General features: G+C 39.9%; 1 protein-coding gene across 1 annotated transcript in view; it reads left to right on the forward strand.

Moving 5' to 3' along the window:
* Nucleotides 1-25553, forward strand: part of haus8 (HAUS augmin like complex subunit 8) — a 74741-nt gene that overhangs the window by 35913 nt on the left and 13275 nt on the right. Inside the window, exons 11-13 of the mRNA XM_063032042.1 lie at nt 7490-7585; nt 10656-10814; nt 17645-17786. Of these exons, the coding sequence (XP_062888112.1) occupies nt 7490-7585; nt 10656-10814; nt 17645-17786 (397 nt within the window). The remainder of the gene's footprint in view (nt 1-7489; nt 7586-10655; nt 10815-17644; nt 17787-25553) is intronic.

Raw genomic sequence — 25553 nt, forward strand, 5'->3', positions numbered from 1 at the left:
GGAAAAATTTGACGTCAGATGGCATCTATGGTGGGGAGTAAAAGGTTGACATTTCAGGCCTAGACCCTTCATCAGGACTCATCTATGGAACAAGACCTTTTGTGAGGACCAGCATCTGAAGAATCTCTTGTGTTTATGGATATTTCAGTACAGTATATTCCTGGGTTTAATGAGGTGTGTGATCCATCAGAATGGAAAAATAACTTTATTGTATAAATTCTTAAATTAAATGATTGGATTGCAATGAGAGTATTTTAGTTCTCTGATTTACAATAACCCTCATTAACATGGCAGTATAACCCACATTAACATGGCAGTATATCGAGTCATAGTCAAAGAACATGGAAGCAGACTCTCCAGCCCACCTTGTCCATGCAGCCGTGCTGTCCAGAAAGCTAGTTCCATCAGCCTGTGTTTGGCCCATAAACCTCTAAACCTCTTCTACTTAGATGGCCTTTAAATGTTGATAATATGCCTACCTCAACCACTATTTCTGGCAGCTCATTATAAGTACTCACCATCCTTTGCTTGAGGGAGCTTCCCATGATGTTTCTTCTTAAATCTCTCAACTCTGATTCTAAAGCAATGTTTTGGTTTTGGGTCCCTTTCCATGCACCCAAGGAAAAGGTGTTCAAGCACCCTTTCCTTGGAGAAAAGAATGTATCTGATTTCACCCTGTCTATGCCATCTATCAGGTCACACCCAACCATTGTGCAAAGGAAGACAAATTGTTCAAATATGAATACTGAGAAGATGAGTTGTAAAGCGTCCTTGAAAGTGAGTCTATTGGTTGTAGAATCCGTTGAGTTGGTGGTGAATTAAGTTGTCCACACCAGTTCAGGAGCTTGATGGTTTTAGGGTAATAACTGTTCTTGATCTTGGTGGTGTGGGGCCTTTGGCTTCATGCCTCCTGCCCAGTAGTAGTGGGAAGAGCTATAGCAGTTATGTATTAATGGGCCTTCTTCAAGAGACCTTGATTAAGAATGTGCCTGGCAGTAGTGATGAGCAATCTGAGCAGCTCAGAGTTGTGTAATTGCAAGTTGTTGATCAAACTTTAATTTCATAGCTAAATTGTAAAGTAAATGTAAGCATGATGTTTTCAGCATTGGTTAAAATATGGATTTTCTATGAATATTCTCCCACCACTAGTTTTATTTTTCTTCTCTTCCTAGAGCTATATGATTAATTCTTGGGCTATTTTTTTATATAGGAAAGTATCGCGGTTGTGCTTTGCTATGGACAAGACAAGGTGCTGACATAGGCCTGCTGTTGAAATACAATGATCAGGTGCTTGGTTGAGTGACAGGGATGCAGTTCCTTGGGTGGTCAGATATTTCATCCGTGTGAACATTGATGCAGATGCCAGTAAAATCAACCTGCAATGGCAGAAATGATTTGCATATAACCGACCTAATGTTTGCATGTCAGTTTTCAAAGATTTATGCCTAAGCAGACAAACCTTTCCTGTTTTTCTTTTGTCCTTGTCAGTCAGCTTCAGCGATCAATTGTCCACGCCAGCAACTCCTTTCTTCTGTGGAAAGTGGGCTCGAAGGCAGTAGAGATGGACAGGGGCAGTTCATTTGTGTATAAAACTGGTAATTGGGCAATTGATTGGGGGAATTTATTGCCAATTTAGACGTGGGAGCTTGCAGTGACAATCTAGCCCTGCATCTTTCTGTACATTTTATGTTTGGGACTGAGATGTGGAAAACTGTGTGATGAATCGAATTTTGTGGAAGATGTACAGGTTTCCCCTGCTATCCGAAAGTAGAGCGTTCCTATGAAAGTAAGGCGAAATGGCGGAAAGCGCAGAAGCAATTACCATTAACTTATATGTGAAAAATTTTTGACCGTTCCCAGACCCAAAAAATAATCTACCAAATCATACCAAATAACACATAAAGCCTAAAATAACACTGGATGCCGACTGAAAGAGACCATATTGCTGCTAGCAGAACCAATAGTAACATCGGCAGCTTTCAAGATTCTTTCTCTCTGTGTGTAAATAGTACGAATGGTGGACGCATGCAAGTTCAATGCACGCACAATGTCTTTATTTCGTTCAACACGATCGAAACGCTTAATTACGTCCAGTTTTACACTAAGCATAACACCCTTACGAGCGCGCTCAGGCTTTTCTGATAACTTAGGCCACATCTTGCTAACAGATGCACAAAATGAATCGAGATAAAGCACAGATGCTCACAGACACAGTTCAAAGCTATGGCGGCTTGATGCTGAGTGTAGTTCCCGGGGAAGGAGCTTGGCGGTGCCACTCTCGCTGCTCAGGGTGCGTGCTGCCTCTATAACGGCTCGCTGCAAAACAAACACAACGCTATTTTCGCTTTTTGCCTTTTTTCATAAAAGCAAAAATCCTCTTGGGATTTCTTTCAGTTAGTGAAAATAGGTGATAATGTAGGTCTTTCGTAAAAGTGAAGTGGCGTAAAGCGAACTTTCGAAAAGCGGAGGATACCTGTATATCATTTAATTTATTTGAAGCAGACTTTAGCGTAATAACAAAGTCTGGGAATATTGGGATGGGGCAGGGAGTTATGATGCTGAGATAGAAGATCAGCTATCATCTTTATGAATGGTAGAACAGGCTCAAAGGGTGGTGTCCTTGTTGTGCTATTTCTTGTATCCTTCTATTAGTCTAGGATTGCTATTTACTAACCTCTGAGATGTTAATGTGTATCGTCCTTTTAAATCCCAATAGTTAAAATGCAACATCTGCCTTTTTAAATTGTTTAGCAATTCTGCTTTTCATTCGTGTGACCTTGATGAAATTATGGTTGACGGTAAGGCCCATTAAACAATTAATCTTAATTTGCATGATGTAGGAATGCAGGATCTGGTAGAAATAAATTTTGTTGGGCTGTGCATTTTTTAGTTTGCTCTTACACTTGACGATGCTGGAACTTGAACAAGTGCCAGTAACCCTCATGAGAAAATTAAGTTCTGTCTCAATTTACCTGATCCCTCAAAAGGACGTAGAAGTGAATTGGACGTTTTTCTTTATCCTCTTTTCAAGATCTTGGTATTGCTGGCTAGGTCAGCATGTATAACTATCCGTACTTAATTGCCCTTGAGAAGGAAGTAGTGAACTACAGTGTGAATTGTGGCAGTCTCCTGTTAAAGATACCCCTAGCAGTGCCACTGGGGAGGAAGCAATAAATGATTGGCAATACATTTCCAAGTCAGGAGAGTGGGCAGCTTGAAGGGGAACATGCAGGTCATGATTTTGTAAGATGGGAGATGCTATCAGAAGAGCTAATGCATAATTTCAGTGCATTTTGTAGATGGCACACACTGCTACCCTTGAGTATCAGTGGAGGAGAAAATGCATATGTGGTAGATGGAGAGTTTATCTTTTGTCCTTGATCATGTCAGCTTTATAAAGGTGTTGGAACTACATTCAAAGTAAATGCAATGTATTTGTTCATTCTCCTGACTTTTTCTTGCTGATACTGGAAAGGGTTTGGGCTGTCAGTATGAATCACTTGCTACAGGTTACCAAATCTCTCAACTGGTCTTGTTGTCATATTATTTATGTGGAAAGTCCATTTGAGGTTTTGTTCTCCAGTGATTCTCCATGCCATTGATAGTGGGATAGCTCGGTGTTAAAGGATATAGTGCTTTCCCAGCATATATGATGAATAAACTCTTCTTGGGCTTCCATCCAGGTACAGGTATTGATTATAACTGACGTTTTGATGACAAATTCTGCCATATTCATCAGGGATGATGCCTGATCATGTCTAGACCGGTGGTGTTTATACCCCCATAGTCCGTCCCTCCTGATTGGTTAGTCCTCACCCAATCAGGTTTCCACTCTCCCATCTTGTTTACAATCAAATTCCAGTTCTTTTTTTAGAGCGAGACCTTTGTCTTTGTTGAAATTCTTATTCTCTAGTCTTATTTCAATGGCTTCCTTCACCAGGCAGTCTGAAAAACCATGCTCATACATAATCCCTGATGAAGATGGCAGAGTTTGTGATCAAAACGTTGGTTATAATTGATATCTGTACCCAGATGGAAGATGGAAGCCAGAGAAGTGTTTATTTGTCACTCCTGATGTTTATACCACTGAGTGTCAAGGGCGGTGGTTAGACTCTCTTGGTGTGATCACTGCTTGGCACTTTAGTGTGAATGTTAATTGCTGCTTACAACCTGAATGCAGCAAGATCTGGACAGCCTGCTGCAATCATCTGCTGAGTAGCCAATGAAATAAACATCTGAAATGTTGTCAAACCTGAGTTGTGATACATATCTTGAATGTCTATCTTAACTGATCTTACATTTGGATGTCATCTGTGCACACTCTTCTAGGAGAAGCAGGCTTTGAGTACATCACACTTAAGTGTGGAATTCAGGCTAGCACTCTGTCATTTATATGAAACATTAGTGAAAATGAGTGTTGGATAGAAATAGCAATCCCAGGGGGTTGTTGCAAGTACAGATATATATGTAGATATTTTTTTTTGGTCTAACAAATCTTTCACCTAAACCACTGGATTTGGTGATGTGGTGGGAGGTGAGGATGGTGGGGGTTGGGGGGGGGGATAAAATCTTATCAGGTTGTCATCTGTTATTGTTTAGAACTACTGTGTATGGATTGGCTACCATGTTATCCAATATTGCAGCAATAAAATGTAATTGATTGGCTCTCATTAATTCAGTTCTTCCTTCAGTTAGTCCTGACGAAGGGCCTCGGCCTGAAACGTCGACTGTACCTCTTCCTAGAGATGCTGCCTGGCCTGCTGCATTCACCAGCAACTTTGATGTGTGTTGCTTGAATTTCCAGCATCTGCAGAATTCCTGTTGCAAACTGTACTCCCACTACTATTTGCTTTGACAGTGCAATCTGTATTCAGTACCCACCTCAAAGGTTAAAAACTTGTCCCTCAGGTCCCCCTTAAATATTTCTTTCTCACCTTGAACCTATGTTCTTTAGCTGTAGACTTTTCTACCCTAAAAAAAAATTTAATCATTACCTTATCAATGCTCTGTGTGATTTTTTTTTTGTGTACCTCTAAAGTCACCTCTTGGCTTCCTATGTTCCAACCTACCCAGGATTTCCTTGTAACTCAAGCCAAGCAGTTTTGGAAACATATGAGACTTTTATGTACCCTTTCCAGTTTGACAACATTCTTCCTTTATTTAGGCAACCAGAGCTATATACTATACTTGAAGTGTCTTGTACAGCTGTAACATGATATCACAACTTGTACTCAATTTCCTGACCAATGAAGGCATGTGTACCAAATGCTGCCTTCTCCACTGTCTGCCTGTACCACATTTAGTTAACTAGGTAGTTGTTCCCCTATATCTCTCTGTTTGACAACACTTTGCAGGAAGGCCCCTGTCATTTACTGTACAAGTCAGCTTTAGGTGTAATTTCCCAAGTGCAACACTTTGCATTTGTCTGAGCTGAATCCCATCTGCCACTCCTTGGCCTATTTGCTCAATTGATCTAGATTCGGCACTGATCTTGGGTAACCACCTTCACTGTTGAATATGCCATCAATTTTGGTATCATCAAACTTTCTAATCATATCATCTGCCTTCTCACCTAAATCATTAATATAGATGACAAACAGAGGACCCAACACAGATCATTGGTCACAGGCCTTCAATCTGGAAAATAAACTGGTAGGGGAGGAGAAGATGGCGGCGCAATGCAGCGCGCGCGGCCGCTCCGAAATGATATCGTATTTGTTAAATAGGGGCCGTGCACAATCCTGATTTGATGGAGATGGACGTGAGAGGCACGGAGGAACATCTGGAGAAACTTATGAAATGCCCGCTTCGCTGCTGCTGCTGCTGCTATTGTGTGATCGAGAATCTCCGGAGGGGAAGGCCCCAAATCCTTGGCTTTGCCTATTGCCTGTTGCCGGGGCTGGGGTCGAAGCACTCGGCAGAGATGGTGCTGGGTGTCGGAGGCTCGAAGTTTTCGGACGGACTCGAGTCGGCTGTGGTCGGCTGCTTCCAGGGTGCTGCATCGGCAAGTTTGCGGTGCTGGAAGCTCATGGCAGGGAGAGTTTCTCCCTTTTACCATCTGCATGAGATGATGGGACTTTCGAGAGATTTTGAGATTTATTTTTTACCGTGCCCATGGTCTGTTCTTATCAAATTACGGTATTGCTTTGCACTGTTGTAACTATATGTTATAATTATGTGGCTTTTGTCAGTTTTTTTAGTCTTGGTTTGTCTTGTGTTTCTGTGATATCATTCTGGAGGAACATTGTATCATTTCTTAATGCATGCATTACTAAATGACAATAAAAGAGGACTGCGTGTCCTCATAATCTAATCTAATCTAAACCTCCTCTACTACCGTCTGACTCCTACCATCACGCCAACTTTATATCCAGTTGGGTAGATTGGCCTGATCTAACCTCCAGGACCTGCCACCATGATGAATATTGACAAAGGTCTTGTTAAAGTCTATTTAGACAGCATCTGCCCTACCTGCCCTCGTAAGTCCTCTTGGTCATGTCTTTAAAAATCTCTGTCTGTGAGGCATGATTTCCCATATGCAAAGTCATGCTGACTATCGCTTATCAGTTCTTGTTTTTCCAAATGTAGATAGATCCTGTCTCTCAGAATCACCTCCAGTGACCTCTCATAATAAATCTTAGGTTCATTGACTTGTTTTTTTAACTTTTCCATGCAGCCTTTGTAAACAAAGGCACAGTATTAGCCATCCTCCAGTCCTTTGGGGGAGAGGGAGGAGGCGAAAGCATTTGTTTGTAACGATGATATGAATAGGTGTGCCAGGGCTCCTGCCTTTTCTTCCCTTGACTTCCACAATGTTCATGGATGCACTTGTTCAAGCCACGGATTTGTCCACCTCATGTGCCGGCACTTCTGATTTTAGGGAAGAGAATAATGATGTTACTGAAATGTACTCTGCAAGTGTATTTCAGGGCAGCATTATTCTCTGTGTAACCTTCATGGCCACCTCCATGGTAAATATAGATGAAATGTATTCATCTCAGACCTCACCTGTCTCCTGTTGCTCCACATGTAGATGACAATTTTGATCCCAAAGGAAATTTATTCTCTCCCAGTCACCTTTTTCTCCTAATATAGAGAATTTCTTAGGATTTATCTTTATCTTGCTGCCAAAGTTATCTCGTGTCCTCTTTTTGTCCTTCAATTTCTCAAAGTACATTTCTAAATTCCTTGTAATACTCAAGGAGTTCACTTGATCTCAGCTCCTATACCTGACATGTACCTTACTGTCTCTGACTAGAGCTTCAGTATCACTGGTTTCCCTGGTTCTGCCAGTCCTACCCGTTGCTCTAGCAGGAATGTGTTGGTCATGAAATGTGTAGGATTGTCTTGCAGATTTGCTGTTTTTGAACTTGTATTGAAACGTTTTAAAATCTGAAGCTTCAATGATCACATTTTTGAATAATGCTTTATTCATGAAAATTTTTATTTGTCTTAATCCTCCTTTTTCCACCCCACCCCCCTCCCAAAGAACATCACTTCTCAGATGGCTCCTCACTTGTCTGAAGAAGAAAACATTGAACAAATGGATTTTGATGAATTACTGTTCTCCTATATGACCATTAAGGTGAGATAAAATGCTTGACCTAATGTTTGTTTTCTCAGATGTCCCACACTCTTGCAAAAGAAAATGATTAGAAATGTGTAGGTATACCTGTTTGATAAAGAATGTTGAGTGTTTGAAAACAAGCCACATCAGAAAACCCAATGTAGCTTTTTCTTGCATGCCTTGAACTCTTTAGCACGTGCCTCATTCAGAATTTATAATTTTAAAAAAAACTTTATTTTTTTAACATGGGAGACCATGGCTATGATTCATCTTGTCCATTTCCTTCTGACTTCATATATTGTCTTCAGCACAGACCTCACTTTAATTTCCGTGCAACTGCAGCTAAATTAGCTTCGAGCTATTCTGTCATCTTCCTAACTGATGACTTGGTTGTCTTTCCACCTCACTGCACAGAAGAGTCTTTGATTTATTTATTTTATTTTAAGAATGAAAATCCTATCCCCAGTCCCACTCTCTCTGCAACTTTCAAACTTCTTTGTCCCCTTACCAGTTTTGATGAAAGGTCTTCAGCCCAAAATGTTACATCCGATTCTCTTCCAAAGGTATATTGTGACCTCGGGCTGTTTCCAGCATTTTCTGCTATTACTTCAATGCTTGTGGTGCTTGAGGCCATACCTGGCATATTTTCAAACCAAGTATTAACCTTATTACTTTTATTATTTAGTTTTTAACTATGCGCTAAAATTGGGAAAATCCTTTCTTTACTCTCCCCTTCCCTATTTTCATGATCTTGCATTAGCTTTTAAGCTACTTATTTATAATGTTTTTTTTCCAATTCTGATTAATTGGCATAGAGTTCAAATGAAAAGACCTAGCTTCCTCTTTATCTGACCTGAGCATTTCTATTTTTCATTATTTCCTCAAGTCCTCTCTTTAGCTACTAATTTATCTTTTACACTCACCCCTCGGGTTTTCTTGGAACTTTTGGTTTGTATATAGTTTTGGATGAGAACTGTAGGTAACTACAAATCTAAAATGTTCCATTTGTTATTGCCTTGGTCAGTGCGATTAGTAGTGTGAATGTTGGTCATTCCTCAGTGGTGCCAGTTTGTGAAGTGTTGGGCATTGTGTGTGAATAGTGGGGAGATGATGTTTCCATCCTCTATGTACAGTTTGTCCTTTGTGGAAGGGAAGCAGGTTAGTGGACCCTGGGGTAGCAAACATCTGGATGCAAATACTGCTATGAAGGCATTTGTTCTCTATCATAATATCCCCCCTAGCTTGTCTTCAGCTACTGGGTTTCCCAAAGATCTGCTATCTAACAAGCAGCTGTTAAAACTGAATAGCTTAAGTCAGTGACTTCAGGCCTTGCCAAAATATTCAAATCACAATTACCATATGGGAGCACATTGGATGTCTGCTCTAGTTGGTTCACTTAAGACTTGAAAATGAGCGGATTGGAGCTGGATATCTGATGTTTAAAAGTCTAATGACTTGGCTAATTCCAGTTCAGTGGTTTCTAAAGTTGTTGCCAAAAATCAGCGGTTCAATCAAGGCAAGGCTGAAATGCCACTGAAAATTTAGGCCAGTTTATGAATTGGTAATTTTTCAAGCAACTATTGTGGTAAATATGATTTGTATTATTTTCATAATCTATTACTAATGGCATTTCACAAGAAATATGTTGGCCCCTAGTGACTGGAAAAAGACTGATTTAGGTTTGTATGGTGAAGTGAATCTGCACTCTTGCCATATACTGGGTTTTATGTACATAACTACTGCTAGTCTTAATGAGGTGAGTTGTAGTAAAATGATTCCCTACAGATTGATGTCCTGAGAGAAATCTATCCAAAGCATTCCAGCAACTCTAGTCTGTTGCTTCTTTGATATTCCCACCAGGATATTACAGGATGATTGCATCAAAAAAGAGAAATTGCTGTTTTGATACAATATCCACAGTTTGAGCTGAATGTATAAAAATATTTATTTTGTAGCCAAATGTAGAGTCTTCTCTGATATTAGATCTGGAAATAAAAATGTTCCGTTGTTTAGACTTGACATCTTATCAGTTTCAGAAGCTCAATTTTATTGTGGTCTTTGAAATTGTAGTGGAGGAAGCAGATGTTTAGATGTAGAGAGTGTTCAGTGTCTGAGAATTCTGTTGGGAAATGGAAAAGAATAACATGGTTAACTTCATTTGTCCCTACCCTCAGTTAGCTTTGTTTTCTGTAGAATGTTAATTTGAATAAATAATACTCAATTAATATTCCAAGATTTGAAGGCTTCTTTGGGTGAATCAATTGTTGAGTTCTCAACTTCCTGAGTGGAAAGGTTAGTTTGAAATTTTATTCATATCCCTTGCCAAATTTCATTTCCCTCTCTCCTTGTTTCTGTTTCAATTCGAGACATTTGAAAATGGCAGTGAACTCCCTTGGGCACTGCTGCTGCTATCACAATGGTCTATAAATTGGTGCTGAGTATTCCTGTCTTAAGAACTTCCCTACATAGAACCTCATTTGTTGTTTTACACCAGTTTTTTTTTCTGTATGTAGTGTATAGTCTACTCAGTAGTCCATAGATGGATGAAGGTTAAATAAAAATGAATCATTTTTAGGAAGAATGCCAACTGGCAGCCTACTGTTTTTTTTTCATTTTACCGGCAGTTTATCTTAATTGTGGATTATGCTGTTCATACTGAGGAAGATTATATCTAAGCCTGATCATTGTCCTTGTCCAGTGATTTGGAGCAGGATATTCCATTATGTAGCCCAAAGGAAGTGAGACCAATTGTAGTACCCAATAAATCAGGGTTTTGAGCTTGGGATCTTCTGGCCTGTGGTTACTGATTAAGGCTGATCTGGTTGTTCCTTTTCTCAAAAATATTCTAAAAATATTTGAAGGCTTATATCAATCAGAAGTAGCTACTTGGAGCTATGAGCTAATAATCCAGTAACTTTATTGGCATATTTTCTTCTGTTCACCTTGTATCATTGTCAGTGAGTAACTGACCACTGCTCTTTGTTGATGCTATTTTTTTTAATCTTAAGCTCCTGAATATCTATTGTAGTGCACATTAGTATGATGAAGGTCACAGTAATGAACATTTTTTTTTCTCTCCATTTCCTAGAGGGAAAACTCTTTGGAAAAATACCAAGATGATGCAGAACGGAACTTGCTGCTGCTTGAAGAGCAAAACCAGCGTTTGCGCAGAGAGATATTTGAATACAAACAAGAGTATATTATGCGGGAAAAGAAAAAGCAGTTGAGTTTGATAATAGAGCAGCAGGTGAGTTAGCATTAACCGGCCGCAGTAAGATTGTGATAGGTTTTAGAGATCCTATCCACTGTGTAACATCTCTTCACTATTCTGCCATGATAGACTGACATTTAAAGGTGTCTTCAGTTCTGCTTGTACATAATTTGCAGCAGATTAAAAACTTTAAATACAGCAGAAGCTAAAAATCTAAACAAAAGGCTAGAGACATTCAGCAGATCAATCAGTGACTTTGCAGAACGTAATTGTTTGTATTCTAGACTTTGTTTAGAACTAGGGAGAAGTTAGTTTGAAACCAAACAGTGACTAATTTGCATATTGTTTTGTTCAGTCCTTGAAGGTGAACTTGAGCTTTCAGTTGCTTGTTACTTTAATTTTCTTCTCCATCCTTGCTCCAGTTTGTCCTCCTGTTCTATACCAGTGAAGCTCAAAATTAAAAGTGGAGTTCATTGTCATATGCACAAGTACATGTACAGTGGAAAATTTACACAGGTGTATAGCAATATTTACAAGAAAAACATGGATTAAACTTAAATTGTATATAATTTTTATAAGAAATTAAAACAAACTGTCTATTTTAGTGCAAAGTGATCAGTGGTCATAAAGTGATTGTAGTTGGAAAAACAATTGTACCATTTGTTGGTTCAAGAACCAGATGGTTGAAAAGCTGTTCTTCAACCTAGTGGTGTGGAATTTTCATCTTCTGAGCCTCTTGACTGATGGTAGCTGAGAGAATATTGCATAGCCTGCATGATGGAGATCTTTGGTGGACATTGTCTCCCGTAGATGGGAAGGGATGTTCTCAGTGTAAACTGAAAGAGCAAGTACTTTGAACATCTTGCATTAAAATGGACTTTTTGTTCTAATTGTTCCTTTTTGTAAAGACTATGTAATTTAATTTGTTTTTCTTGTGAATGCAGCTTATGATGGTATATGACTGATGCTGTTGTAAGTATTTCTGTGCATACGTGAGCTTATGTAATAAACTCAACTTTGACTACAATCTTTGAGAGGTGCATTACAACCTTCACTCTACTGTAATTAGCCACTCTCTAAACATCTTTTTTGTTTCGCCACCAGTTTTGTCGTTAAGATTCTTGATTTCACTCCTATCACCCTACCTTTAATTTTGTCTATATGTAAATGAAGAATTTGTTTTTTTTAATTTCTGGTAGAGGGTTATTGACTTAAAATGTTAGCTTCTTTGGCTGTGGATAGTATAACCTCTGCAGAATGCATCCAGCATTCTACTTTAGGGTGATATAATTTGCCATTCTTTGAAATGTATCCTTATCCACCACCTCACTTCTGTCTCCCAGAACTGCTTTGGGTATATGGGCTGTCTTTTATAATCCTAACGATCTGACTAGTTCTAAGTGCAAATGTGGATAAACTATCTTGACTAAATATTCTAATATCAATTATAAGCCCTCTGACTCTCGTTACTATTTGACTATATCCTCCCCCACATGCTCTTGTAAGAGCAGTATTCCATTTAGTTTCTCTAAATCCATTGTATGTTGATCTGGTGATGTGACTTTTCCAACTATTGAATTCTTCCTTAATCATTGGTTCTCCTTCTTCACATTTGACAGTGCTGTCATGCTTTTGCTCCATTTCTTGCACTTCTGCTGTCTCCTCCCATCCAGAGAAGGATTATGTTCCTTTTATCCTTGCTTTCTACCCAATTATCCAGTTTAATTTCTGCTACCTTCAGCAACATATTACCAACAGACAAATAATTTCTTTCTCTTCCCATTTCAGGGTTCCAAAGGCCATTATACTTCAAGCCTCTTCCATCTCTACTGTCCAAGGACCCAAACAGTCTTTCAGGGTGATGTAGGAAGGAGCAGTTCTCAGTTTAATGAATTGCATTTAGTGCCTAGGATGTAATTTCTATATATGAGGCAACAAAACTACCTTGTTTTGCTAGTCAGTAGAATACATTTTCAGTCTGCATGGGTGATGATATTCCAGTTGCCTTTTACTTAAATTGAACCATTTCAGTTAATTGGCCTTTCCTGTATGTCACACTTTGCCAGTTCTGAGTCAAGGCCCTCTACTTGTAGCATCAACTCAGGTCAGGTAGCATCTGTGGAGAAACTGCTAAATGTTTCTAGTGGTTTTTTGTTTTTTTTAAAATTTCCTTTATAACGTTGAAGGAAGCCAATTGCATTCGAGGTAATTTAAGGTAGCTGGTTAATTTACCAAATAGCAGGTCTTTGTGGGAAGAAAGCAGAGCACCCAGGGGAAATCTATACAGTCATAGGGAAGGTGTGCAACTTTAATACAGATGGCTCTGGAGCTGAGCCCAGGTCTCTGGAGTTGTGAGACAGCTGCACTATAATAGGTTGCCTGGTCTTCAGCAGCTGCTGTGTTCTACAATTTACAAACCCAGCATCATCTTTCCCTCTGCTCCTTTATCCATTTAAACAGATGGAATAGCTACAGTTGACAAGCATGCTGTTTCTCACTGACTTCTTGGCCTCCACCTTATCTGAAACTTTTTCTGTTTCCCATTTTGCTCTCTTCTCTGTAGTTTAAATATCTTCACTTTTTTGAATCTGATAAAGGGTCACCATCCTGAAACATTAATGGTTTTTCTTCGGTGTCTGATCTGAGCTTTTCCTTAATTTTCTATCATTTATTTGTTTTTAAATTTATAAATGGGGTGTGGGTGTCTCTGCGATTTTTGTCCATCCCTAATGGCTCCTAGACCAAAGAAGCAGTTTGGGAAGAACCACAATGGGTCTAGAGCTGAATATAGTCCAGACAGGGCAATTGAACAGACAAACCACAAGCCAGGTGAGGTTTTATGACAATAAAATAGCTTCTTGTTTACATGTTATATGTTGGCATTGGAATGTGATGACACTTGCTGGCTGCCCCAACACACCTTTAGGTGTGTTGGTTGTTAATGCAAATGACTCATTTCACTGTATGTTTAGATGTACAAGTGATGAATCTAATTCTGAAGCCAACACCATTTTTTCTTGTACTTTAGTTAAAACCTTAAAGTAGCTATTCTCTTTAATTGTGTGACTATAGAGAGATACAGCAATAATTTTATCTATAAAGTTTTACCAATTTCTGTCAAGGGAATCTTTCATTTTAATTCTATTTAAAACTACTGGCCATTCTATATCCAGAATCATTCATTCCATTTGTGCAACCTTTAGAGTGCAGAGATGGGTTATTCTAATATCAGAGCACAACTATACAATTTGAATATCTGTCTGATGTGGATAGAGAATTGGTTAGCAGACAGGAAGCAAACAGTGGGAATAAACGGGACCTTTTCAGAATGGCGGACAGTGACTAGTGGGGTACCGCAAGGCTCAGTGCTGGGATCCCAGTTGTTTACAATATATATTAATGACTTAGATGAGGGAATTAAATGCAGCATCTCCAAGTTTGCGGATGACACGAAGCTGGGCGGCAGTGTTAGCTGTGAGGAGGATGCAGGGTGACTTGGATAGGTTAGATGAGTGGGCAAATTCATGGCAGATGCAAATTAATGTGGATAAATGTGAGGTTATCCACTTTGGTGGCAAAAACAAGAAAACAGATTATTATCTGCATGGTGGCCGATTAGGAAAAGGGGAGGTGCAACAAGACCTGGGTGTCATTATACACCAGTCATTGAAAGTGGGCATGCAGGTACAGCAGGCGGTGAAAAAGGCGAATGGTATGCTGGCATTCATAGCAAGAGGATTCGAGTACAGGAGCAGGGAGGTAATACTTCAGTTGTACAAGGCCTTGGTGAGACCAAACCTGGAGTATTGTGTGCAGTTTTGGTCCCCTAATCTGAGGAAAGACATTCTTGCCACAGAGGGAGTACAAAGAAGGTTCACCAGATTGATTCCTGGGATGGTAGGACTTTCATATGATGAAAGACTGGATCGACTAGGCTTATACTCGTTGGAATTTAGAAGATTGAGGGGGGATCTTATTGAAACGTATAAAATCCTAAGGGGATTGGACAGGCTAGATGCAGGAAGATTGTTCCCGATGTTGGGGAAGTCCAGAACGAGGGGTCACAGTTTGAGGATAAAGGGGAAGCCTTTTAGGACCGAGATGAGGAAAAACTTCTTCACACAGAGAGTGGTGAATCTGTGGAATTCTCTGCTACAGGAAACAGTTGAGGCCAGTTCATTGGCTATATTTAAGAGGGAGTTAGATATAGGGATTGGAGGTATGGAGGGAAGGCTGGTACAGGGTTCTGAGTTGGATGATCAGCCATGATTATACTGAATGGCGGTGCAGGCTCGAAGGGCCGAATGGCCTACTCCTGCACCTATTTTCTATGTTTCCATGTTTCTAAACAACAAAATTGCTGTTTTTTTTAATCCAGTCTGCCACATGAGGCTTGCTGGTATATCATCGTTACCTAGCAGTTGGATGTCTTACTATTTATTTATGCAGAAATAGCTGAGACAGCATAGCAGGATATAATTCTGAAATGGGTGCACAGACTCAGTCTGGACTTTTTCAGAATGTGCATATCCAATCATTTTACAGTAAACCATTTAAATTTTACATTGATCAAGATTGTCTGCAGTGGAGACTTAGAACAGTCGTTCACAATGTCTTCAAGACTGGATTTTAGATGAACTATGCGACTTCTAGAAATTTTGCACGCTGGCCAATTATGAGAAAGCTGGACGATTTGGTTTCAATATTTAGTTTGTCAAAAACAAGAAATGAAAATGCTGATGACACCACCACTGACATGAAGGTGCCTGATGCAACAGTTTTGTGTTTATTTTTCTCAAGTTGACAAGAATTTTATTGTCTTTAGTGATTTTTCATTTCAGGCAGATTGAGGTTAAGCATGTGAGATCACACTGCAGCAGAGCATGCAGCTGAGGAGCCAAGATTGATTTTTGCCATACTGTAGATGAAAAGTTAGTTTTTGAAAACTTTGAAATTCAAGTGTTAAATGTTCATTTTCTTCTATACCATCTAGTCACTAATGATGAGGCCAAGAAGTTTGTTTGTTTTCTTGCGGTAGCCTTGAAGATGTGTGAGTTTCCCATGAATCATTTGTTAAATTTGCTATATAATTGTGCAGTACCATGTTCTACCACAACTTTCACCTGGTAATTTGTTGACGCTCTGAAGGTGCTGAAGTTTTATACAGCCTAGCCAGAGGGATTTGAGTGACAGCAGTTGAAATGAAGACAAAATCTCAATTCGTATCCTTACTTTGGAAGTAGACAAAGAAAAGCCATTCAGTCAATGAATGGGAGAAAGTATGAAGGCTGAGCAAATGTGACATGCAGAAGTGAGATATTGGTGAGTGTACTTCTGCAATGATAGACAATCTCTGATGAGCATTGTAGGTAAAGTGAAAAGTATCCATCACTGTATTAATGAAAATACCAAAATATGGACAAGGAATGTGAAGTTAATTTATACCATGGCTAGTTTTCAGGGAACCTATTTTTGAAGAAGAGGCACAAGCCAATGGTTAGCTGAGTCAGGATGTCATATGTTCTTCAGATCAAGAAATAATTACAATCCCAGAGTCCAAGCACTCAGTGAGATCTAAGTGCTTGAAAAAGCTAGTTAATAGACTGAAGATATAATTGCTAAGTTTAATTGAAACACTTTATGGAAAAGTTATCTGGTATTTGTATCCAAATACAAGTTGTGCAGATAATGTCATGTATGTTGTTGTCATGTATATAATGCTGCTGGTCTGCAATAAAGTACTTGCCCATGTTTTAAAATTTTCTGCTGTCTCCTGGAGATTATTATCATTAGAATTTACCAGCATGCAGGACCTGTTCAGACCATCTCCACATTTTCAATGCAACACTGTAAACAGGATGTCAAATCTTATTTATGACACACTTGTCACCTGGCAAAGGATTTGTTCTGCAATGTAATTGAAAAGGAACTTGTAAAGATAAATCATATTACCATTTCAGTGTACTTCACAAATTTCTGTTTTTGTTCCTTGCGTAGTAAACATTCAATTTGCGATCCTGCCAGTAATGGTAAACAGAATTACTGAACCATAGATCATAAGTGTGTAAATATTTATCATAAGGGACTTCCATTTTAATTGGATTTGTGAATGGTCATTGTGTGCTATGTGTGAACATAGAACATAGTACAGTACAGGCCTGTCAGCCCACGATGTTGTGCCAACCTTTAAAGTGCAGCATCTGCATTCCTTTGCTGCAAGGAAAGCATTTGAATTTAATGATTACCTGTTTGTTAAATATCAGTGTTCTACGCTGGCTGCAACTGTACTGATTAACTTCATCGTCAGCTCTTATTTGTTCCACCTTTCATCCTCCTACTTCTGATGAATAGACCCACTCTCCCCTCCACCTGCATCTCTGCTTTCCTCACGTGGATCCACCATTGCTCGCTAGCTATTGTTCCACCCCTACCCTCCACTTTTTTTATATACTGGTTATCTACTCCATAGCTTCCAATCCAGATGAAGGGGCTCGACTTGAACCATTGACTTTCTGTAGATGCTGCCTAATCTGCTGAGTTCCTCTAGTGTGTTGCCTATTGTAACAGAATTGACATTTACTGGTCCTGTGGAAACAAGGGTCCTATTTTGACTGTATCCGTGAGCTGAGATTGCAGATCACGACTTTGGCACTCCTGTCTATAGTCAAAATGAATTCTTAAAACAAAGCTGTGGCACCTGTATTTGTTCAGCTGTGCTGAATATCCATTTTTTTTGAGGAAGATGAATTATGGAGAACAATTAATTTTTATTTTGTAATTTCATAACTGGTATGCATTTTCACTTACTATATTTGATCTTATTGTAGTCAATGTTTTTGTAATAACTGAATTCATTTTACTTGCAGATGGAACTTTTAAAACAAGTGGTGCCATGTCTCAAACAATTCAAAGTTCAGTACAAATCTTTGGGTCAAGCTCTTGATGCAACAAGGCACAGTCTTCCGGTGGAGAACATATATATGTCAGAAGACCCAAGAGAGGACTTGGGTAGGTTAACCTACTTGGCCACATTCAGCTGGACGATGGGGAATATTCAATAGTTTTACATTTTGTTTTCCTGAAGGCCAAGCAGGTCAGAGCAAAGAGCAATAATACAGTGCAAAGCTGAAGATGTCAGTATCATTTCCAACTTGTGCTAAAAGGGCTGACCTTTGGTTGGCAGTTCAAGTTTATCACTCAACCATACATGTATATAGCCAAACGAAGCATCGTGCCTCTGGGGCCAAAGTGCAAAACAGTACATACAGTCAGATGGCACATATAATTATGGTATATACAGACACAAAATAATATTTAGTGGAAGTCCCTGCTTGAGTAGCATAGCCTGTAGATTGATGGTGCATGGGATGTTGTCCTGGAGCCACGTTTCTGCAAGAACAAGCATGCAGCAGTTCCCCATCTCATGCTGGTTCAGCCACAGACAAAGGCAATCCAGCTTGTCTTCCAAGGAGTGAACACTGGAGAGCAGTGCCGACGGGAGAGCTGGCCTGCAGGGCCAGCCCCCAACACAGCATGGATTCCAGAGCACCACTGCACCTGTCCTGTCCCCCACGGTCTCCTTTTGGTGGCTGCAACAGGCAGCGGTCTGGTCCACGCAGCGATTTGAGGCAGCGCAGTTCCTTTGTCATTAGTCTCACCAATGAAATAATGAAACAATTTTATAGTTTTTTTTATTATCTATGTCAAACAGGGTCTTGTGGTCACAAGAAAAACATTTAAGACAAATATTTGCATTACTATATTTGTTAGTGTGGTGAGGCCGCTGTGACTAAGCATGCTGCCATCTTACCAGAAGATACAAATTGATTGTAGAACATTTGCATCTTGCTCTCACTTTCCCCAACCTCTTATGCTAATCACTAATCGATAATCTTTAATAGAAAATGGATATTCAATGAAAGGAAATGAGATTTAGAAGTGATATCTTCCGTAGTAAAATCTTACTGGTCATTGGGTCTCAACATTTGTCTTTGTACTGGAAAATACCTGTGAATACTGATGATCAGTGATGAATCAGGAAGTCGTTTAAATGGAAAACATGTAAATTCCCTGTTCTGAAATGAACTTTAATTTGGATTTTTCAACGCCTGTCTCCTGTAAATTAAAAAAAAAATAATCATGGCTCTGTTCTGCTTGGCTGACTCGACCTTTGCTGAAATCACATCATTGCATTTCACAAAAGGGAAAACGAAGTCAGGCATGAGCATAAAATGTTAGAAACATAGACTGGCTTTGTAATGTGGATGTCCTTGCATTTTTCAGCATAATATTTCATTTGGCTTTTCTTTGGTAATTCACTTAGCTTCATTGTGTCTGCTGCAAGTCTCTCCATCTCATTCTCACAGCTCTCACTTTGGCTCTCTTTGTTGTCATAGCACATCTGGATATTATACTTGATTATTTGCATTCAAATCTCAATGCACATTTGGAACAGGTGGGTCCCCAGCACATCAATTTGGCATCCTAGTCGTCATGAAATCCCCAAATGATCTATTTATTACTCCCCTTTTTTTAAAAAAAAACACAAACCTGAATTTCAAAAAGATCAGTGGCTTGCAGGCCTGTAGAAAACTCTTGTCGTCGAACTCTCGTGATTACCCATGAAATATAACGGGAGGATTTGAGTGTGAGTTATGATTGTGCCAATGTCAAAAGGTGGTTCTGGATTCACCTGTGAGTTGTAACTCATGGCGTGAGATTTGCTGGTCTGAACTCCAAGATCTAAGTAACTTGTCTGAGTTACCTAGCTTCTGACATTAATGGGGCTATAGCTTAGCAAAAGAATGCATCATTAGGAAGAAGTAAGAGAATATGGAAATGGAAAATAAGATCCCTTGATAGCTTCATATAAATACATTATCTGGAAAATGTCATGCACCATGATTATTATTTGGAATATGGAAATCATTGACAAGGCAAGCATTTATTGCCCTTCCTTAATAGCTGTTGAGATGAGCTATCGCCCTGAACTAGTTTAAGCAGTTTTGGTGAAGCTTCTTTCACAATACTTTGGGATAGACAATTCAAGGGTTTAGACACAGTAGTGAAAGATGAACAACAGGTTTCCAAATCAGAATGATGTACAGCTTGAAGGCAGACCTGTAAGTGTAGTGCTACTGCTTTTTACTGTCTTGGTGGTGGAGATCATAGGTTTACGAGGGGCAATTGGACTTGCCTGGGTGAATGATCACAGTAGATATTGTCAATGTTGCCTGACTGTGTGGGTGGCATAAGAAAGCCAGAGGTACCATTCAGTTTGACTTCTGTTTTCTGGATGGTATTGAGCTGCTTGACTTGTTGGAGCTCTGGTTATCCATGTAAGTGGAGAGTATCTCTTTACATTCCTGATTTATACCTTGTAGGAGTGGTAACTCAGGGGGTGAGTTACTGAATGCAGGTAAGCCAGCCTCTGACCTGCTCTTCTAGCCATAGTATTTGCGACTGGTCCATTTTCTGGTCATTTAGTAACACCCTGTGATGCTGATGCCAAGGTACTTGGCAAGGGCAATGCCATTGAATTCAAGGGTAGGTGGTTAATCTCCCTTGCTGAAAGTTATTATTGCCTGACAGTTTAGTGGAGTCCATGTTACTTCCCACTTATCAGCCCATTCCAGAGTATGTTGAGATCTTACTATTTGTAGGCATCAACTATTTTGTATATTGTGTTAAGTTGTAACGGAGATTAAGCATTATGTATAATCAAGGAACATGCCTTTAGATGAAAGAAGGGTCATTGATGGAAACAGCTGAAGATGCGTTGGCCTAGCACACTGCCTTAAGGAACTTTTGCAGTAATTGTACTTTGGTTGAATGATTCACCTTCACCAACCATATCTTTTGTGCAAAGAATAGCTTCAATCAATTTCGTGGATGACATTGACTTCATTATGACCAGGGCTTTTTGATACTACACGTTGTCAAATGTTGGTTTGATATCAAAGGCAATCATGCTTCTGTTACCTCTAGAATTTAAGTCTAGCACAAGGCAGTGATGAAATGTGGAGTAAACGGGTCTTGGAAAATCACAAACCCAGGTATTAGTGAGTAATTTATTGGTCAATGAGTAATGGTTGATGGCAGTGTTGATATCACCTTCCATCACATTATGGTTGATTGAAAGTAGACTTGCTGTATATCATGATGGATTAATCCTGATTTTTTTTTTATACATAGAACATGTCTGAGCAATTTGCAACATTGTTTTAGTGGATGGTGTTGTAATTGTGCTGACATAACTTGGCTGGCTGCAATACTAGTTCTAGAGCAATAATGAGGGATCTTGTTTAGTCTCAAAGCTTTTGCTGTATTTGGTACTCCTGAGTGCATCATGACACTAGAAGGAGTTAATATTAAACCTTTGCAATTTATATCATTGTGTGTTGATAGCATTAACTTATCTGCATTTTATTCTTGGTTTCCTTAATCTCTATTACACCCATGTCTCTCAGTATTTTCGTGCATTGTATTCATCATGGTGATCCAATTATATAATAGTTGAATAATAGTCACATACTTGCTAGAATTTGCAAAAGCTACCTGATTACTGTGCTATGGTAGTACTTTGAATCTTCCCCTTTGGTTACTATTTGCTTAATTCTGGAATTCTGTTCAAGATCTTTCATTTGCTATTTGTGAATGCTGAGAAATTATTCAACTGATGGCATTACACCCTAAACGAGTATATTATACTTGTCCTAGAGACTGATTTTTTTTCCCTCTCTCTCCTCTTCCAGCCTGGAGAGTTAGACGGTCATTAGAGCAACTGGGCAATGATCTAGGGAAGGCTGCTGCCCAGTGATTGGCTGTATGGGTATTTTATTTAATCACCTCATTGAAAGAGTCTTGTAATTTGCAAATTTTCCATTAAATGTAGTTCCATACTTCTGCCATTTCAACAAATTAATGTGGTTGTCATGAATGGATTTGGCTTGGGGAAACATTGATTTAATTTCACACCGGTCGAAATTTATTTTGCAAAGCAATATTCCATTCCTGCAAGATCATCTTTTTTTTAATACTTTATTTTCAAAATTTTCAAAAAACAATGAAATCAACAAGAACATGTAAGCTCAGACATGTGTAAAAATAAAATAAGAAAAAAAAGGGACGTAACATTAGAGGGATGCCTATTGTGCAAAGTACTCAAAAGTGCTAAACGTTAAGTTTGAAATGAGGGCTGTGAGAAATCAGCTGGGGGGGAATTATTCATCTGTCCCCGGCCTCGTCTAGGTAGGCAAGAAATGGATCCCAGGTAGCCGAAAATTTTATAATTGAATTGGTTCTCAAGAACCTGAGTCTTTCCATCTGTGTGACTGAGATCATGTCAGCCATCCGTCTCCAAAAAGAAGGGGGAGAGGGTGATTTCCATTCCCTCAAGATAAGTCTTGGCAACAGTCGTCCCCAGCATCAGATACTGTCGTATGACTGTAGGGAAGCATAGAGTGGATTGCGAACAGCCAAAGATGGCGAGACCAGCTTCCAAGGGGAAGGATCTTTTATAGGCCTGTAAGTACCAGTCAAATATTTTGGACCAAAATCCAGTCAGTGATGGGCAAAACCAAAAGGTGTGTGACAACGTGCCCTCCGTCCCTTAGCATCTATCACACATTGGCGAGACAGAAGGGTAAACCCTGTGCAACGTGAGTTTAGAATAGTGAAGACAGTGGACAACTTTAAACTGGATCATTTGGTGTCTGCTGTTAACAGAGCAAGCCTGTATCATAGACAAACTCTTGTCCCAGGCAGCTTCAGGTAGTTCAATGCCCAATTCCTCTCTCCAGGCCTCCCTGATCTTCATAGTAGAGGCTACAGTACAACCATTGAACAAACGTACAAACTTAGAAACTAAATGCTTGGAGTCAGGAGGGCTCTTTAAGATATCAAAAAATATATGCTTCCCTGGAAAGATATCAAAATTACAAATCTTAGATTGAATGTAGTGTCTAATTTGTAAGTAACAAAAAAAGTGAATGAGGCAGCTCAAATTTCTCTTTCAGCAGACTAAATAGAAACATAGAAACATAGAAAATAGGTGCAGGAGTAGGCCATTCGGCCCTTCGAGCCTGCACCGCCATTTATTATGATCATGGCTGATCATCCAACTCAGAACCCAGCCTTCCCTCCATACCCCCTGACCCCTGTAGCCACAAGGGCCATATCTAACTTCCTTTTAAACATAGCTAATGAACTGGCCTCAACAGTTTGCTGTGGCAGAGAATTCCACAGATTCACCACTCTCTGTGTGAAGAAGTTTTTCCTAACCTCGGTCCTAAAAGGCTTCCCCTCCATCCTCAAACTGTGACCCCTCGTTCTAGACCTCCCCAACATCGGGAACAATCTTCCTGCATCTAGCCTGTCCAATCCCTTTAGGATCTTATACGTTTCAATCAGATCCCCCCTCAATCTTCTAAATTCCAACGAGTACAAGCCCAGTTCATCCAGTCTTTCTTCATATGAAAGACCTGCCATCCCAGGAATCAATCTGGTGAACCTTCTTTGTACTCCCTCTATGGCAAAGATGTCTTTCCTCAGATTAGGGGACCAAAACTGCACACAATACTCCAGGTGTGGTCTCACCAAGGCCTTGTACAACTGCAGTAGTACCTCCCTGCTCCTGTACTCGAATCCTCTCGCTATAAATGCCAGCATACCGTTCGCCTTTTTCACCGCCTGCTGTACCTGCATGCCCACTTTCAATGACTGGTGTATAATGACACCCAGGTCTCGTTGCACCTCCCCTTTTCCTAATCGGCCACCATTCAGATAATAATCTGTTTTCCTATTTTTGCCACCAAAGTGGATAACTTCACATTTATCCACATTAAATTGCATCTGCCATGAGTTTGCCCACTCACCCAACCTATCCAAGTCACCCTGCATCCTCTTAGCATCCTCCTCACTGCTAACACTGCCACCCAGCTTCGTGTCATCCGCAAACTTGGAGATGCTGCATTTAATTCCCTCATCCAAGTCATTAATATATATTGTAAACAACTGGGGTCCCAGCACTGAGCCTTGCGGTACCCCACTAGTCACCGCCTGCCATTCTGAAAAGGTCCCGTTTATTCCCACTCTTTGCTTCCTGTCTGCTAACCAATTCTCCACCCACACCAATACCTTACCCCCAATACCGTGTGCTTTAAGTTTGCACACTAATCTCCTATGTGGGACCTTGTCAAAAGCCTTTTGAAAATCCAAATATACCACATCCACTGGTTCTCCCCTATCCACTCTACTAGTTACATCCTCAAAAAATTCTATGAGATTCGTCAGACATGATTTTCCTTTCACAAATCCATGCTGACTTTGTCCGATCATTTCACCGCTTTCCAAATGTGCTGTTATCACATCCTTGATAACTGACTCCAGCAGTTTCCCCACCACCGACGTTAGGCTAACCGGCCTATAATTCCCCGGTTTCTCTCTCCCTCCTTTTTTAAAAAGTGGGGTTACATTAGCCACCCTCCAATCCTCAGGAACTAGTCCAGAATCTAACGAGTTTTGAAAAATTATCACTAATGCATCCACTATTTCTTGGGCCACTTCCTTAAGCACTCTGGGATGCAGACCATCTGGCCCTGGGGATTTATCTGCCTTCAATCCCTTCAATTTACCTAACACCACTTCCCTATTAACATGTATTTCGCTCAGTTCCTCCATCTCACTGGACCCTCTGTCCCTTACTATTTCTGGAAGATTATTTATGTCCTCCTTAGTGAAGACAGAACCAAAGTAATTATTCAATTGGTCTGCCATGTCCTTGCTCCCCATAATCAATTCACCTGTTTCTGTTTGCAGGGGACCTACATTTGTCTTTATCAGTCTTTTCCTTTTTACATATCTATAAAAGCTTTTACAGTCCGTTTTTATGTTCTCTGCCAGTTTTCTCTCATAATCTTTTCTCCCCTTCCTAATTAAGCCCTTTGTCCTCCTCTGCTGAACTCTGAATTTCTCCCAGTCCTCAGGTGAGCCACTTTCTCTGGCTAATTTGTATGCTACTTCTTTGGAATTGATACTATCCCTAATTTCTCTTGTCAGCCACGGGTGCACTACCTTCCTTGATTTATTCTTTTGCCAAACTGGGATGAACAATTGTTGTAGTTCATCCATGCAACCTTTAAATGCCTGCCATTGCATATCCACCGTCAATCCTTGAAGTGTCATTTGCCAGTCTATCTTAGCTAATTCATGTCTCATACCTTCAAAGTTACCCCTCTTTAAGTTCAGAACCTTTGTTTCTGAATTAACTACGTCACTCTCCATGTTAATGAAGAATTCCACCATATTATGGTCACTCTTACCCAAGGGGCCTCTCACGACAAGATTGCTAATTAACCCTTCCTCATTGCTCAAAACCCAGTCCAGAATAGCCTGCTCTCTAGTCGGTTCCTCGACATGTTGGTTCAAAAAAACCATCCCGCATACATTCCAAGAAATCCTCTTCCTCAGCACCTTTACCAATTTGGTTCACCCAGTCTACATGTAGATTGAAGTCACCCATTATAACTGCTGTTCCTTTATTGCACACATTTCTAATTTCCTGTTTAATACCATCTCCGACCTCACTACTACTGTTAGGTGGCCTGTACACAACTCCCACCAGCGTCTTCTGCCCCTTAGTGTTACGCAGCTCTACCCATATCGATTCCACATCTTCCCGGCTTATGTCCTTCCTTTCTATTGCGTTAATCTCTTTTTTAACCAGCAACGCCACCCCACCTCCCCTTCCTTCGTGTCTATCCCTCCTGAATATTG

This window comes from Mobula hypostoma, chromosome 24 (assembly GCF_963921235.1).
Source record: "Mobula hypostoma chromosome 24, sMobHyp1.1, whole genome shotgun sequence".
In the NCBI taxonomy this organism is placed as follows: Eukaryota; Metazoa; Chordata; class Chondrichthyes; order Myliobatiformes; family Myliobatidae; genus Mobula; species Mobula hypostoma.